The 18,299-nt window shown below is 46.2% G+C and overlaps 1 protein-coding gene across 6 annotated transcripts in view; it reads right to left on the bottom strand.

Moving 5' to 3' along the window:
• Positions 1-18,299, bottom strand: part of DNAJB6 (DnaJ heat shock protein family (Hsp40) member B6) — a 65,089-nt gene that overhangs the window by 3,510 nt on the left and 43,280 nt on the right. For 2 of the 6 annotated variants that reach the window (XM_082753043.1, XM_082753046.1), the window contains 2 exons: positions 14,143-14,349; positions 4,380-5,983 (listed from right to left, as the gene is read on the bottom strand). In XM_082753043.1, coding sequence (XP_082609169.1) covers positions 5,901-5,983; positions 14,143-14,349 — 290 coding nt within the window. In that variant the 3' untranslated portion in view covers positions 4,380-5,900. Of the gene's footprint in view, positions 1-4,379; positions 5,984-6,006; positions 12,470-13,043; positions 14,350-18,299 lie in introns of those variants that run through there. The other 4 variants (XM_082753041.1, XM_082753042.1, XM_082753045.1 and 1 more) reach the window with 3 other exon arrangements.

The raw sequence follows: 18,299 nt of genomic DNA, 5'->3' as shown, positions 1-18,299 counted from the left end.
CTTGGGTCATAAAAGAGTTAACCAAAGCCTGACAGGAGTGAAACCTGGAAGTCATGGAAAAGGTGAATGAGGCTGTGATGTTCCCAGAGTATTTCAATTCAAGGGTGGAGGAAAACAGATGGAAAGGTTGAAAATGAAGGGGACATCTCTTCACCCAAGAGATTCCTTGCTGTAGGACTTTGTGGGTATTATGCAGATTCCCAGGTTAAGAGGCAACTGAGAATATCAATGGACACAAAAATTGGGCAACAGTAAAACTCCATTTCTGGATCCAGGAGCCTCTGACCCAGAGAGTGCCAGAGCTGGGAAAACATTAGGGTGAAGCATAATTACACACTCAGCTTGTTTCTGTGCTCTCCCCCCCCTAGGCATCCACCATTAGTCACTATCAAAGACAGGCCAGTGGGACAGAGCTGACAAATCACTTTTCTGGGTATAAAACTATGACTCACAGCAGCGGGAAGGATCTGGTGCTGGTTACCTCCTTGTCTTGCATCCCAAAGCGTTAAGCCCAGGTTGTCACATCACCACCAGCACGGCAGGTTGTGGCTTGCCTCTGCTGCCAGGAGCACGTCGTGCACCTCTGGTGCATGTCCCCTCCAGGTGCCGTGGGAAGAGTCTGCCTGGTGATCCTTAATGACTTCTTAAAGCTCGGTCATGCTCTGAGTGCTCAGGCTATTAAAGGAGCTTTTATTATCCCTTGGTCTCACGTAGCAATATGCAGCCAGCACTGCTCCACTGAGGACATTCAAACATCCAGAGCTGTCACAGGTCACACCTCCGGAATTCAGGCAGAAACATGAGTTTCATGAATTTTAGCTTAATACATTTCCAAGGTGTGTTTGCTTAATGGGTTTGGAGCAATCTACTGTGTTCTACTCTTACCTTTCATCTTAAAAACCTGGAACCAAATTTTGCTGTCAAAGTAAGGAAATTCTCCCAAGCCTAACTCTTTAGTATTGAGATAACGTAAAAATAACACTTCCCCTACCACAAGACTTCATTGTATTGCAGCCACTGGCAGCCTAAGGAACAAGCGAGCCGTTCCGCATTAACTGAAGGATGAGCACTTCCCAAACAAGGGATGGAAAAAATGATGTGTGCTATGTAAGTAGAAAGGTGTATGTGCATGCCAATGGAAACAGGCATTGAAGAGAAGCAATCAAACACCCAGGCAGTGCAGCGAGGTCTTGTTCCATCCTTGGGGACGTTCTAGAAAATCAGTGACCACTTCCAGGCAGACGTGGAGGCGTTGTCCTGAAATCAAAGCATTCAGACGCGTTATGAGAGCAGGTGTTCTGGTTTTCCTCTCACCTTCACTTCTGGCTTTTGGGGTTGTTTTTGGCAACATGGGGCTTCCTGGAAGAAGGAACGTTTGGGATGCTTGATGCTGCAGTTCAAGATATTTAAAATAAGGCGAGCAGTCTCTACCTGTGAGGAGAGCAGCGAGGTAACTTAACCCCACACTTGGAAATGGCACCTCAGAGCAGCTCAGCCTTTTTGGCCATGCTTCTCCTGCTGTCTGGAGTTAACAGGCAGTGTCAGAGGGCACCAGCAAAGTACTCAACACACCTGACACTTCCCAACACCCCACCTGAGCCCTTTCTGCTAGAAAAACCTGTGAGAAGTCCAAGTGTGCTGACATGAGGCAGCTGAATCCACTACAGTTTCAAATATGAACATTTATTTAATCGGAGGATCACTTTAAGTGCCCTGTTTTAATTTTAATCGGTGGAGAAGAAAAATTCCTTGCCCTGCTTGCAATTTTCAGCGCCACAGGTAGCAATGAGCAGAGTTTTGCAACTAATGATAAAAAATCCCTTCAGACCAGATTCCAACCTGCTCACTGGGAAAAGGAGAATTAAACGTACCCAATCATGGGTGATTGTACCAATCCCTTGTCAACATGAAAGGAAGGGAGTAAGATGCTTCCAAGGAAAGCTAAAGTGAGGAGGAGACGAGAGCACTAAAATATGAGCTAAGTGTGGACATAAGAGACCAAGACTGCACAACTGAGGTCTGAAACACAGCGAGGACTAACCTGAGCATCCCAGGAATGAACAGTCCTGTGCAACTGGCAAGTACAAAAGAAAAGGGGGAGGAAGGGAAATTAATGCATTTCTAAGTATATAGACTAAAACAATGAAATTCAGTACAGTTACAAGCTGATCCCACCACTCCATAGGCATTGCTTTGGTGGCACATAGCTGGAAATGTTCATGAAGATGTGGGCACGTGTCACACATTTCAGGCGTCGTTGGAAAAACGGGCAGTTTTGTGCTTCCCTAACGATTATCATACATCTTATAGGCATACAAGTCTTTTCAGAAGGATGTGTTACTTCAAAGAATGCACACAAAGGATCATGAGATTGTTATGAAATTCGGGAAGAAAGCAGCCAAGCAAAGAAAGAAAAACGGAGCTTTGTCTTACCTTTAGGAGTGATGTTTACGGGTTGGGAAGCTGCCCAGAGAGGTGGGCACCAGCACTAATGGGCAAAAACTCAAAAAATACATTTTTACCACTTTGACACCAACACTCTCTGAGATAATTTATTTAACATCAAAGTCCTTCCAAACCTCAGTTCAAAGAGCAGGCTGTACACCTCTAAAAGGTGTGAAAAAAAACAACTGAATTCAAACCATTTTCAGAGTGGCATCTTCCAATTGAGGAGCAGGAGCTCTTATCTCTCCCCGTTTCGCTTGTTTGCGATTGTGTCCTCCTATCTGAAGATAAAACTGTTTTGTTTTCAGTGTAACATTTTAATTATGCTGTTTCTCAACTCGCTGCGTGTTCTTTGCCCTAATAATTTAACTTTCTCGTGGGATTCTAAAAGGGATTGAAAACACTTCGGGTCTGTGAGCCCAGGTGGCTGCTCTGTAACAAATCGTTTTGCAACACATTTTATACATGACGCCAGGTCTGTATTTAGACTAGCTCTGTTTCCGTCCTCAGCTCTCCCATACAAGTGTTGTAGGATAGTCAGAAACCCTTTTCTACCTTTCATAATACATTTATTCACAGCCACTCATGGGCCAGCGCTATCTTTTATTGGTTGTGGTGTCTCACGCCCACCTGCATTTTTCCTGCCCCGTATCATCACGCAGCCTTCACCCTTGGCAGATGGATGCAGAGGGATACAAAGACCTCATGAGATGTGTGCCTGCTCATACACACGTGGCAGACACAGCACAGGCTGTCCTGCATCGCCCAGCATGTCACGATATCCCAGCTGACAACCCTGCTCCATGGTACTCCTTGAAGCAGTTGCCCAGAAATAACCAGGCTGAAGGAAGGAATCGTGCTTGATGGCCATGGGCCCACATTTCTTAATTTCTGGACAAGCTTGGGCAGATTCTAGGTAGTTACAGGGAAGATGACGCCTGTGATTCCTTCCTCTGAGGACTTTGTTTCCCAGGAGCTTCTCCCAAGGGAGCACAGCTGCAAGGAGGCATGCAGCTTTTTTGGGGGGGATGCCCTCAGTGTGATGGGCATCTCCAGGAGTTGGGCAGCCATTAAGGGCTGTACAAAGCTGTACAGAGTTTACAGAGTTTTTTCCCAAAGCTGTACAAAGCTTTGTACTCTGGGGCAGGGGTACATACAGTTCACCTAGGTTCTTCTTGGGTATGGTCCCCAACAAATGCATGCCCAGATCCCACATGACGTGGCAGTGCCTACAGGCAGGCTTCACTTAAAGTGCTCAGGCTTCATAACCGACCATGAGCCCACCTGCAGGCCTCCTAATTAAGGCTCTGTCCTCCTTCTTCAGGCCTAATGTAGGGATGGGACTCAGGAATATATTTACGTACCCAAATGACGGTCTGCTCTAGCTCTCCAAGGCACATTCCTGATCTGCAGCCACGCTGTCCTGTGATGTGAGGCTGCTCACAGCACAGGGACGGCCCAGGGAAACCAGCCCTAGGCTGGCGTCACCTCTCCCTTCCTCCACCTCTCCTCCTTTTCCAAGGAGGGCACCATTTTCCCCACAACAAGGAGCTCTAATAGCTTAAAATTAGCATACGTATTAATGGGGACTTCTCCCCAAAGGGGGAAGGGCTTTAAATGGGATGCAATTCAAAGAGCTGTGCATTTCTCTGTATGATCCTTGTATGTAATGTGCAGGCTCCGTTTGATGTGTATGAGCTCCTACGGTGATGTCTCCAGCCAGAAGGAACCCTGGCGTTCCAGTATCAGCCATTTGGCATGGGGACTCTATCGACTTGCCCATGGATGTAGCAGAAGGCATCGCGTGGTGAGCTTGTGGGTGTTCGGTGAACGTGGGCTCTCCTCTTGTGCTTACAGCCTCAGCTCTAACACAAATCAAACAGGAACAGCTGGTGCCAGCTCTAGTCTACAGGACAGTGCAAGAGGACAAAGTATAAAGGAAAATTTTCTTTATTTTTAAATATTAGTAACACTGCACAAAATGAAAAAGTGGTACTTAAGTGACAGAAAAAATGGTACTCAGGCTTATTTCATATTAACCTTAATTTAAATACCCTAACAGAGTTCATGTATGGTTATATGTTTGCGTAAGGTTACGTTCTGTAATGTAAGCATTAGAAGCTAAACCATTCAGATACCACAGACACCAGAATTTGTTATATCAAACCATGCTAAAATGCAGACTTGATTTTTTGTTTGTTTGTTTGTTTAGCTTCTTCCTTACACCATTATGTGTATCGCTACATACACGAGGGAGTGAGTTTCTCCAGGAACTGTGGACTTTCAGTATTGCTAGGTTTAAGTCTGTTACATCTACAACATATTGGCAAGAGGAAGACATGAGAAACAAAACCATGAGCTGATAACTCCTACCTGAAGGTTAAAAAGAGGAGGCAACGTACTGACAAGAAACATGCAGGTAAATGCTTAAGGCAACAGAATGGCTCTGGACAAACTAAAAGGTTAGGAGAAGCAATGGATCATGCACATGAGACGATTACGGGAAGCAAGGAAGTAATCTAGCCAGAAAATGTAGATTTATTTAGGACTGAAGACATGTTTTCAAAAAAAAATTAGTCCTGCAATAAAACAGATGCAAAATGCTTTCATACGTAAAGATGCAAGTTCTCTGCAGAAAAAAAAAAAAATCTTACACAGATCCTGAAATATTTTCATTATTTAAAAGCTACTCAACAGAAACAGAGAGCAGTTTTAAAGTAGCACTTAGATCATTTGTCTCTAGCTTCTGAAAAGAAAATTTTAAAATAAGGAATGATTTCACTAAATGATTCACCGGGAGTCAACTATGCTTAAAGAAATCAGCACAAGTGTTACAGAAGACGGTCATTACACTAAGTTTTTTTAAAACCAGAGGATATAACTTCATGATACACTTTAAAAAGAAGGAACATTTTAATAATAGGGACAAACCTTTACTACCCAGCTTGGGAGAAGAAAGACACAGAAGTCATTTATTAAGTCTGCATAAATTACCACATGAGAGCACGTCTCAGTCCGACTCCCAGTGACATGAAGGAACGGGATTGATGTTTAACTCTTTCAACAAGCCTGATGTTGATGCTAGAGTGACTGGACAAGCAGGCATTTGCACAACTGTCTATATCCTACAAAACAAATAAACGTTAGACTAGAGTAGTTTTAGTCCCAGGGAAGGAAGAGGTAAGAGATTCCGTAATGTTTTCCAATCGTCAAACATAACACACTTCTAACCAAGATCAACCTCGTCCAAATTCCTTAACCTGACTGGCAAGAAAGCCACTCCGTGAAACTAAAAAGAATAATATAGTGCAATTTTAGTACAGTTTTAAACATGAGTCACTTCCTTACTAGCAGTGTGAACAATCAAAAAAAAATATATACTCAGAAGAGTTGTGCTCAAATGTATCTTAAGTTGCTGTTATTGTAAAGGTTTTGGCATAGCAGAGAAGTCCGTTTTAGTAACTCCCTTTGGTTGACTTCTTCTTCTTCTGTTCCTCTCTCTGCTTCTGCTTCCTCCTCTTGCTGCCTTCTTTGTATCCTGAGGAAACATGGCTCGTGAAACACTATTCACAGTATTCATGGACTTTTCCCCTCTACCAAATGCACGCGTTCACTGAATGGTTTAAGGAGTCTTAAAGAAAAGATCTGGCTTTCCAATTTTTTTTTATTTTTTTTTTTATTATCATTTTAAATCATCAGTTCTAATATATCCCTTACATAGGACAGAAAGAAAACACTGCATCTATCTTTGAAGTCTGAAAAGATCTAAGAACTTTCAGAAGACTTCAAAGCCATTCAGGAAAAGCTTCAAAATTAGAGCACATGCAAAACCAGAATAATTTTCAAAATGGAAGCAATAAGACTTACACAGCAGGAGCTACTTAAGTACTGGCATTTCCTGCCCGCAGTATTTAGAGTTACCATGATATTTGCATTTCCATTTTAAAAACAGGGAATGCTGAGAATCCTGAGTAAATAAGAAGGTGCTCAGTGTTTACCAAAATGCACTTCGTATGCAGGTCATCGGTCTGCTCATGCTTAACAATGCACCATGGGCTGCGCGCCACTGCAGCTCCTATGGTACATGGAAGCATCACGTTCAAGCAACAACCACTTGCTACGGGTTCAACAGGCACAAGCTTTCAGCCACGTGATCGTCATCCCAATATGTTCTTTTTCCCCACAGAGATGCATGGAAACCAGTTCCTGCTCTGCATCACCTCCTCTCCTCCAGGCTTGCCACACAACACGACTTGCCTGTACAGTGCAGAAACAGCACCACATCTACCCAGCGCACCTATAAACCTAAACTCAAAGGTAGCACGCATTTCCCTCAAATAACCAAAAGCAAACCATGCCGTGAGGTGGCAGGAGGAATCCTGTAGCTCAGTGATGCTCTGCCACTGGGAACCAGAGTGGTCCAGGGAACGGGGCTGCACCAAGAGGACGAGCCCCTCGGTGAGACACCTCGGATCCAGGCTGCGAGTCAGAGGAGCGGCCAGGAAGGGCCCAGCTCTGCCTATCTGGAAATGTTTCTGTCCCCCATTTGGCCTGCAGGCAGTGGGACATGACCCTGAAAAGAAGTCACCTCACCGCAGCGCCCGGTGCTGCAGCCATTTAGCACCGACAGCAAAATTAAGGTGGGAAAAGGAAATGGTGTGAGGTCAGAGGGTTACAGTAACCAGAAGGCTTTGAAGTCAGGCTGTGGCTTCAGGTGCCTCGACTCAGAGCTCCTCCCAAGTGCAATTACAGCCGTGCCACAGCAGAGCTGCAGTTCTGCAATTTAAGACTTTGGGAGAGCCACACTTGTTTGGGCTAAAATCACTTCAGACATTAGTAAAAGCTTGAGCATGAGAGGAAACACACTCCCTTGCAGCAAAAGAAAACTGCGCCTAGGTTATCACTCCAGCTCCTACGCTGTACCAACAGCATTACTTCATCTCCTGCAATCGTCTGAGTCAAGCGCCAGGATATTTGTTTAGAAATTCTGCCATGAGTGATTAGCCTGCACAAAGTTAGAGTGGAAACCAGTTTTATTGTTTAAGGAAGAGAAAAGCTGCCAGTGCTTTGTGGAATTGCAAATGATGCGGTGTTTTCCCCGTGCCCTGCCACCCTCCTGAGATACAGCCCCATCCTGGGGGACACTGCCTGAACATCTCAATAAAAACCACACCCACAAAGGTCACTTCCATGCCAGCCCTTCGGTCACCTACACGCTGCCAGATCTGGGATCCCCTGGCTTTTGATTTGCTGCATTAAAAGGTGCAGTGAAAGATGTGTCCCAGAAGGGCTCAAGCATCTCTCGGCTTTCCCACAGAGGCCAACGGAGGCGGAAGAGACGTGCTGACTCCCGAGGATCACTCATCCAAAGGGTGTTATTCAAAGGGATCTTCCCTTCAGTGGAAGGGAAAAACAGCATCATATCGGCTGATCAGAGCTAGTTCACGTCATACTGATGAGCCATTAACACAGATATTTGGGAAAGGACCATTGAAACCTAACAGGTTATTACCTTCATTATTTTCTCATTTTTCATTCTCAAAACACTGTCAGCTTTTCCAAAAGGCCTCCACATACAGGCGTGATTTTTTTTTCTGATGCTGTTTTATATCATAAAACTTTTTTTTTTTTTGAACCAGTCAAGTTTCTTCAAACGGTTGAGCTGTTGAAAGCAATTCTAGCAACTTTTCCCTAAGAATGCTGTGAGTCAAATGTAAATTAGGGGTTGAAATGAATGCCACATAATTCATTGTCTTCTAAATGAAACAATTCAGATGTTAAAATAATGCGGTATGAAGATATTTAGGTATTTGACAACATGGTCTCCTACCAGCTCTGGAACGATAAGGGTAAAAAGTAGAAATCTTTCAAGTGTTATCACTGACACACAGAAACAGATTGGCCAGAGTAGGAGATAATGCACAAATACAGAGCATTCCTCAGGAGAAAACTGCCAGGTCCTTTCTGTTTCTAGCCTGCTGTGATAAATAATTTCACTCCCAGCCATTTCCCTTGCTACCCCCACCTAAGAAGAAAGGATAGGTCGAACTTTGTCACTCTGTTAGCTCCAGTGATGCTACGCTGGGTGATAACAGCCAAAAACCTCATCCAAACAATTGGAGCGGCTCCTAACAAAAATAAAAATCGCACACAGAAGATTTAAGTAACCCTTCAGTGCTCATTTCACTGGAATACTTCAACAGGCACTATTTAAAAGCATATTTAGTTGCCTTGGTTAGAAGGGTAGCCCCAAAGTTGTGAGAGAATAAAATCTGAATTAGGAAAGCAGCAGCCCCAGTGCTATTTGATTAATTTGTAGTAAATGTGTCCTGGTGGGTTGCCAGCATCACAAAGTGGTCATGGAAAGCTGCCATAGCCAGTGCCCAGCTGAGCTGGCTTCAGCCGAGCAGTTTTGGTCTTGGAGAGGGGCTTTGTAAATTCCCACCCTTGGAAGTGATTGTTAGCCACCTAAACTCTAGAAATGCATGACGTGAAGAGTCTCGGAGAAGGGTGGAGGGAGAATCGGTTTCCGAGAGCTTTGTGAGGCTTTGATATTTGGAAACAGATTCGCTCAAATGCAGATAGACATCAGCCTAGCTTGGTATGCTCTTGCTTTTGTCAGCTGCCAGGAGCAGGGATGGATGAAGCAAGAATCCACGCCATTTGGAATTACACCTGCTTTACAACCTGCACAATCCCTGTCTACAATAAACAGCATCTGCTGACCCACTCTCCGTTTCATCCCCCTCTCTTCTACATCCAAAAGAACCACAGAGAGCACAGAAGCTATTCCAGCTCTCAGGAAGCTGCTTCCAATGCTCAGTAGCAACTCCCTCGACCACAAAGCAAGGACGCAAACAAACTGGGAAGCCTCCCTGCTGGGTCCCAGATCGACTTTTCTCCTGGTTTTCCACTTCTCTGCCATCCACAGCTCCCAAAGGCACCACTTTGTTCAGTCACTGACTTTGAAACTCATCACGTTCTTGCAAGGCAAGGGAGGTGCACACATTGAGCGATGGACCCAAAGGGACAAGAGTCCTAGGGAAAACACTCCTACCCACCCTGTTTGTAGTATCCTACTTTTTTCTGCTTTGCCAGAAGCGGTCACGGGTCTGCTCCACCTTCCTTCTGCCGACCCAGGAGAGCGTAGGAGTCAGCAGAAGGAACCAAGGACTTCAGTCGTGACCAATGATTAACGCGCCACCTCCACCTCCTCCACTTCTTGACTCACATGGGTCAACAACAAAGGCCATGGCCTGGTTTTTATGGAAAATCTACAAAGGTGCAGGCAGAAATGGAGCCTCCTTCCACTTCCAGGCTCCGAAGCCCTGAGGCTGGGGATGGGAGGGACTCACATCTTCTGCTCAAGTCCCAGTAACAAAAATTGTTTTCAAGACCTACTAATTCTTTGCTAAGCTTGTGGCAATCCTTTCAACCTCTTTCAAGCCAGGAGGCTCCAACAAGCACACAGAGCTTTAATTGGCCAACAGATTACATGCAAGTTGGGTTCTGCAGAGCATGCTATTTAATTTTCTGCTCTTAGAGGTATTTCTCTAGTCATAAAATAAATTGGGATTTCAAAGTTAGCCAGCGTACCTGAGCTGGAGCCACCATCTGTTATTTTAGCCTGGCCAGATTTGCATATGCCATTACAAAAAATCACCCCAAATCACAGCTTCAGTACGATTCCAGGCATGTGACTCGATTTACAATTACAGCCCTACACCACACTTTCACACTGCCTCCTTTCAGCCCAAGCCACGGCCCAACAACCACCACAACTTGACCTACTAATCCTCTCCCTGCATCCACGGTTTCTGCCCGTGCCACAGAGCATCGTGGAAGGAGAACCTGCCTTTACATACAGGGCAGCGGTGACAAAACATCCCACCCCGTCTCGGTATGCTGCTCCACTGTTTAATTATCTTTGCTGTTAAATCCAAGGGGCGAGTTCTCCAGTTTCACTGTCCAACCCTGTGATGTAATGCCACCTTTGATCTTTTAGGGGACTAAAAAGCCGTAGCAACTTTCTGGGGCCTTCCTTCACGCTTGCTCACCATACTATTTTCATTACCAATTCTGCCTAAAATTGCTACAAGAACATACCGAGCCAGATACGACCTGCTTGCCTGCTCTTAATTAAGGTAACACTACTGCTGAACAGAGTCCAAGGTTTTACTCCCACATGGCAAGCAAAAGCTTGCAAGGCTCTGCAGCCTTGGAAGCCCTTCCATCCATGTGCAACTCAGCCACTTTTTATGGGAAGCAAATGGGTAATGGGGTGATCTCCCACCAGCAGCCAAAAAAATGCACACGAAGGCAGCTCTGGTTAAGCCGAGGGGCCAATGAGCCTGTCCCCAAATCCAGCAGGCATCTTTCCACCCTGTGCCCATTGAAGAAAGGGGCTGCTGCCACATCCCACTCACACAGCTGCAGGCAGGGAGCCACGTTGTGGGATGTGGAGCAAGGGAGAGTTCATTCCCATCCCGCCCCGTGCTTCCAGCATTCCTCGCGTATTAGGTTTCCGCAGAAAACAAAGCAGCTTTGCTTTCCATTACATACCCAAGCACAAGTATGCGAGGGAATTAAAAGGTAATTAGCCTGGATAACCAGCACGTTGATTTTACTAGTCAGTACTGCGTAATTCAGGAAATCGTGTGTTGGTGAGAAGAATGGAGACTGCATTAAAGATGTAATGAAGTTTTAACAGCTCAACTTTCCAGCAGAGGAACCCATGCCAGAAAAAAGATCAGAATTAGTTAAGCTAGTTCTTTTAAAGTGGTTTCCTCTTCAGTGATGCCAGCAGATGAAAATGAATCAAAAATGAATTATTAATGCTGTAAGTTCTAGGTTAATGCAAGCTATTTCATTCAAAAGGAAGAGCAAACTTTGCAGTATTACCTTGCAAATAATGATCTCTAGCATCAAATATTTGTCAATATTTCTACAATTAAACATTTCAGCCATTCTTGCTAGATAAAGGTCAAAGCTCTCAAATCCATAGCAGTTTCATTAACAGCTGCAGCCCCCAGGTCTGTGCTGGCATTACCACCACTTTGGTACAGCTTGGATACCTCGAGTCAGCCAGACACCATGCTGTCTGAGAGTGCACTATTAGCAGGATCTGAATTCTTACCAAAAAATACATTTGTTTAGAGCTAGGCACCTGTCTGAGGTTTGATACTCTTTGATACACAGTGACTTCAGAACACAAGGTCAAGTTTTATTCTAAAAGGCGACTCCGAAACCAGTAACACCACGAAACCCAGAGCAAGTTCTACTAAAATAAAGTCTCAAAGATAGATGGAGAACTAGATTTAACTCCATCAGTTTTATAGTCAAAACCCACTGCAACGACTGGAAGTCCTGTCTGTGGAGAGGATTCATCTCACCTCTGAGTACTGTTCACTAGTCTGAATGAGCCAGCACTGGAGAGGGGCTACATCACATAGTCAAGATGAAACCTACCCCATGTTCCTCCACTTAAATTTCCTAAGCACTTACGAATTACAACTCAAGCATTCCCACTCCTCAAGCAGGGAAAAGAAAACCACTTCACCGCAGGTGAATCAGTAACAACTGAGAATTTGCTTTAGGTGCTAGAGCTGGGACAACCTCTGAAACAATCGCTGCCAAAGGGCCGCGTGCCAACGGTGGCAGAAACGATCCCATCCCAGGTGGAGCCGCGCCAGGGCTGAGGCTGTCGAGCTTCGCTATTTTCCACTGCGGCGAGCGGGCCTGGGATCAAGGCAGAGCAAAATGCTGCTTTCCCCAGGCTGGCCCGCGAGCGCACGGCAGCTGTCGCGGTGATAAATGAGAAGCCAAGCGGGAGCAAGCGAGTGGTCTACGTAATTACAGAGCTGGTGGAGCCGGCTGGCGGAGCGAGGCAGCCGGCGGAGGTGAACACCCATGGAGAACGGCATTGCTGGCCAGGGCTCGCGCACAAACTTCCCAGGGAGGGATTAAGACACTCACGTAGGGTTTTATGACTAACTCGACCAGTCCTTCAGCAGCCACTGTCTCTCTATCGGAGGAACAGCAGGCAAAATATTTAAAGCAACAGTAAAAAAAAAAAAAAAAATCATAGTCTTGACTGTAATCAAGTTTTCAGCCCTGAATCTTGTATACCTGTTGTATGGCAACTGACAATCTACCGGTAGGTTTGGGGATTGTGCAAATAGCTCTGGAAATTTGTTTTAACTGAAAACTTGTGTGCCTCGGAGCATAAATAGATTCACAGCTAGAAGTCCTAAGCAATGTTAAAATGGCTCCAAAAATTGCAAGGTGCATGTCAAACTCAGATGCTCTTTGGACACCATTACAAATGCTGTTATGGTCACACAGAACCTGAATGCAGGGCCAAGGTTTTGTTTTGCTAGCTACAGACATAGGAAACAAAACCTGTAACGCCTGTACTGAAAGCTCCTGCACATCAGCCCAGGTGTTAGATTCAGGCTTCTGTAAAGAATTTAGTTATTTACTTTAAGAAGATTTAATTGAGCCATGCCTTAAGAGTCTAAACTTCCAGCAACTGATCAGGAAGACGTTTATTTGAATTTCTCTGATTATTTTTGCAAGTTGGCACCCCATGCAATAAATTTAGTTTTGTTTTTTTTTTTTTTTTTTTTTTTTGTACAGAATTCAGTGTTATATTCAAAGGCTCAAACACAGCAGAAGCTGATATAGCATTGGGAGTGTGTGTGCGCACCTGTGCTTTGGGGGACAGTTGTTTGTTTTTTTCCTTCATTTTTTGCAGCACATTTCCCATGTGCTATGTTTGCCCTGAGGAGCCCAATACATTTGTGCTTCCCAGCAGATCGGCTAATTCAACACTGCTGAGAATGGCCCTGAGCGCGGGCATCCACGTGGAAAGGCACCTTCATGTTTCGGAAGCACAGCCTGGGTTGGGTTGGCAGCACCTCGGGGTCCCTCGGGCCCAGCCCCTGCCCAGGCAGGGCCACCCAGAGCAGGGTGCCCAGGCCCACGGCCAGGCAGCTTTAGGAGCTCCCCAAGAAGGAGACTCCACAGCCTCTGGGCAGCCTGGGCCAGGGCTTTGTCACCTGCACAGCAACCTGTCCTGGCACTCCTGGGTGAGCACTGACCACACGTTCAAATTAAATCAAGTGGTTACAAGGGTTCTGCTGTCCAAGATAGCCTCTGGACTACACTGCCAAAAATTACAGACTGGAAATACATCAAAGGACTAATTACTTCCAAAAATAACCAGGACTATTGCTGTGCTTCCTTGTTTGCCTGAACAGTCTCAACCCTCTCTATTAAGGTTTAGATGCCCAAAATTGCAGCTTCCAGAATTAATACGTGAAGTTGCTGAACTTCTCCTTCGGCAAGGAAGCTAAGCACAATTTAAATAAATGAACGTGCAAAGTACTGCCATTAGTGATTCTCTAAAAGGCCTTCACTTTTAAGAACAAAGAGCGTGGGCACCTCAGCAGCATAACAAAACAATATTTTCCCTGGATCAGGCCCTGAGTATCCCAGGGCAGTTGTGAATCTAGGCTACGTTGAAGAGCAGAGCTAATGCGGATGAAGGCACACAAGCGGCCATCTATTATCTACCAGGGTGCCAGCATTAGGTCAGCACACAGCACCATCTCCTTGCTTGGCTTTGGTTTTTTTCCTTTTGACTAGCTGCTGGAGCCTTTTCTGCGCATTTCTCATCAACATGTTTTTGCACACCTGATAAATAAAAAGGGGTCTCCAAGCTGCTTGTAACACGGCTTCTATCTTGCTCTTCCACCTCATCACTATTATAATGATAGGCATATTTGGGGGAGCTGGCAGGCTTGTGAGGCTTCAGCAGGCGAGTGTTGGTGGGCTGGAAAGGCAGGGCATGCTGTCCCCTCCGTCTGCACTCCTCGGCAAAGGCTTCTTCGTCTGCCTCACCTGAAAAAGCAAAGAAGGCGAGAAAAAGTGAGCTGCGTCTAAAATGCCACAGGTTAGCATGAAACAAGAGAGATTTGGGGTGGAAACGGGGCATCTCTGAACTCCTGGCTTTCCTGTCTGCCCACATAAAGAGGGCTTCAGCTGCACATCCCTGGCTATCCTGTGCCTGGTTCCTATCTCCTGGAACATCTGCAGATGGGGGAGTGCTGGGAGCAGAAGGCTCCATCAGCTGCCTTGCACCACACTGGGGTCACAAAACAAGTCAGCTACATACGACAGCACTAGGGCTGCTGTTCCCATTTTCCCAAAGGAAGGGTGAGCAAGCTGAGCACATTGCCCAGTGTAGGAAGGGTTGGCCCTGCTCAAGGCAAAGAGGTAGGGAATGGAGGGAGAAATACCCATGCTAAACTGGCTACAGGGACAGGGAGGGGAAAACAGCAAAAGTGAGCTCAAAGGGGCTGGGTGTTGGACATCTGCAGCTGGAAGGGTGGTAAAGAAGCATGGAAGATCAAATGAAGATGGGAAACCAGTCTGAAGGTGCCAAATGTAAGCACAGTCCGGGGCACAAGACGGACACACACAGCAAAGGAGAATGGCCACAATGCAAATAAAACCCCAATGCCTGGAAAAAAATTGAGAGATGAGGTACTCTGCAAAACAGCATGAGTATGAAGACACTTTCCTTAGCTGCAGAAACCGTAACAGTACCTACTAATGCCGCAAAATAAGGAAATCAGCTACCATAACACAAAACCAAACCAAGCAAAACCACACATCGAGAAGCAAATGGTAAGATCACAAATAAAAAAAGCCAACAAATGACATTCAATGGGCAAAATAAGAAAAAAAAAAAAAACACTAAGGAAAAAAAAAGTGTGTCAGATTTGTCTCTTAGAGACTTTTTAAAATTTCATTAATTCAATTACTTAAGTACTTTTAATAGAGCTGATGAAACACGGCGTCATTTTGTTTGCATCAAAAGTGGTGTGTCACATTCAGGAAGTTTTTCCTGGGATGTGCCGGGCATCAGCCACTTCAGCAGGGGTGTGTGCTCTGGGTGAATGCATGTGCTCTTAGTTCATGGCTGGAAAATGCTTTGAAGATGGAAAAAGCACCACATAATGCAGTAACAAGAGCAGGAATACCGTCCTCACGGCGCGCACTGAACCACCGAGGCGTCCAAAGAAAATAGGTTGCATCGCCTTTACCTTGCAAGCGTACCCTGGGAGATGCTTCTGAGGGCATGAGGAAGAGTATTTTTAAAAAAAGTCATTTCACAGCACAACGTGAGGCCTTGGGGAAGAGGCTAGGGACTGGCTGGCTGCGTTTTGTTTTTGCCTTGCATGGGGCACAGAGCTCCAGCTAGGAAAGGCAGTGGGTAGGAAAAAGCTCAGAGGATGCCAGGTGCCGAATTCACAGCCATTTCCAGTCTCACTTAAGAGGTTATAGGGTTTCCCACCAGCACACTACACAAACAGCACGTATCAGTTTGATGATACCGATGAAGATAAAGCCTGTAAAGTGCCAGAAATAAATAAATAAATAAAGAGTAGGAAAACCACATGCAGAACCCAGGCAGCAGCATTCATGTCCTGAAAAACTGCAATGCACCAGAAACAAGAGACCCCTCCCTTCCCACAGAAACCCAAAGTTCATTGCTTTCCTGCTGATGTACAGAAGTCTTGCTCAACACATGCCTGAAGTTTAGTACAGGTGAGCAGGTGCAGGAATGAGAAACCCATTGCAGGCCTTAGAGCTCTGTGTGCACATCGCAAAGTCGCTCCGATTAAACCCATAAATACTTAACATGACTGACTATTAAACCAGATGCTCTGCACACACCCCGATAAATTACTCCTAACTGTGTTAAAGATCAACCTCAACAGCTTTAGTCTCATCCAGATGGCGTGAAAGGAACAGTTTAAAATGGAAGAAATCAAAACCATCTCATCCCTCGCCCCGGTGCCGGGCTGAGAGCATCGCCGCGTGCCGTGCCCCTTGCAGCCCTGCACCACCTCCATTGGGTGCCCCCACAGAACCCAGCTGCTCCCCGAGCTGAGCCTGTGGAAGTGGTGGAAAGATCTCCCAGCAAGCAGTCAGTGCTGGAGTGAAGTTACAATGAAGTATATAGAAGTGAAAGACACTTGGTGCTCCCAACTCCCTGGTTAATTCAACTGCTGCTGAGCAAAGAGCCAGGGGAGCTTGCCTGGCTTCTGTCTGACCCCACAAGAGCTGATCCCCACATAACGCCATGGACTGGGGAGGAACCAGTGTTTGTCTTGAACCTTTCCTCGTGAGCTCCCTAACCTTCTGCCACCACGAATTTGCAATTAGCATTTTCCTACGCTGAGCTGCCCCGTGTTACACCAACCAGTATTACAACAACCAGTGTTATACCAACCAGTAGGCCTCAGCATTAGCCTCACCAGTTGCACATGCCACAAAACCTGCAGAGTGGCAGCTGGAGACAAACACTTCATGAACTTGGGTGACACTACAATGTCACCCATTTCTCCTCCACGAGAGTAAATCATACTCTCTGCCTGTCCCCATCACCCACAGCAAAGCCCACATGGCTCAATCCCCCTCAGTCCCACCACACAGCCATTTTCCATCTCCCCTTAAAGCTGGGACAAGCTTCAGCTCAACAGACCCCCCCCAGAAAAATTCTCTTGAAGTTTCTCCTCGTTCTTGGCGCAGGACAGCAGGATGGCACCACAGTGTAGCCACGTGCAATAACGTCACGCTGGCCACGGCCCAGGAGCTGAATCAGACTGGGTGCTGTGCACAGCACCAGCCCCCACCTCCCTCTCATCGTGCCTGCAGCACCCCTTGCCAGGTGATCTGTAATTTGCAGTAACTATTTTCTCCTGCTCTGCATATCTAAATATTAATGCTTAAAGGACTCAGAGCAGACGAGGGATAAAGCCAGCTGTATGAACTGGTGCTGAGCCTTACTTGAAAGGCATTTTCCCTGGGAAGGCTCTGCTGTACAGGACATCACCCCCAGAGGTGCAGGACCATTGCTAGAGCTTTGCCAGAGCTGATGTTTGTACTGGGAAAGGCTCTGAGGAGGACAGGTCACATCATGTCATGTTGTGATCTCCACAGCTGAGCTCAGAAGCAGAATACCTGCTTGAAAAGCAAATTTAGGGGGATGGCGCTGCTCCAAACAGCCCTCCCATCCCGTCCCCCTGCCCGGCTCACCCTTGTGTGCAGCCCTGCAGCAGGGATCGACCTGAGTTAAAAATAATGCTTTTTCCACAGCTTATTTTTAACCCGGCCCAGCCCCTGCAGCCTGCTCCCGTGTGCCACACAAGGGCAGGGGGCAGCTCCTTCTGGCCACAAGCAGAAGGCCTGATTCACTGCTGCCAATATTAATTAAAAGCCTTGCAGTTAGTTCACTTGCTAAACTGGCTCAGGGAAGTTGTACTTCTAAGGGTTAATTCTGAAAAGGAGGGTTTCTGAATTACTGCTCTAAACCCAGCAATTAAAGTTTGGTTTTCAGGTGCGCCAGGTGCTCCCAAATGAAAAGGAGCTTCTAGGGAAAAAGAAATCAAAGGCAAGCTGTGATGCTCTCCACAGCTGTAGGACATCAAATAGGACCCCGAGGGTGAAAAACAGCTTGTGGCAGCAAAATGCTGCTGCTGGAGAGGGGAAGGCAGGGATCCTTTAACCTGTCATTAACCAGCAGAGGGCAACATTGCCTATCACGAGGGGAAACGTTATCAGAAAAGTCACTGCCAACTCCTACTTATCCAGTAACGTGTTTAATGCGAAGTGGGAGCACGATTCCTGGGTCGGGTGGACACTTTTGGGGAGCCACCAGACACAGCCGAAGGACCTGTATTCATTCCTGGAACATGGAAATGGCACACAGGAGTAGCACAGGAGTGAGAAGGGAGACAGACGATGGTCCGGCTGAGGTGAGACAGGTAAGACACCGAGCA

Source organism: Aythya marila (assembly GCF_965140915.1).
Source record: "Aythya marila genome assembly, chromosome: 2".
Taxonomy (NCBI): Eukaryota; Metazoa; Chordata; class Aves; order Anseriformes; family Anatidae; genus Aythya; species Aythya marila.
Note: the sequence above shows the minus strand (reverse complement) of the source record. Positions and strands in the feature narration are given on the sequence as shown.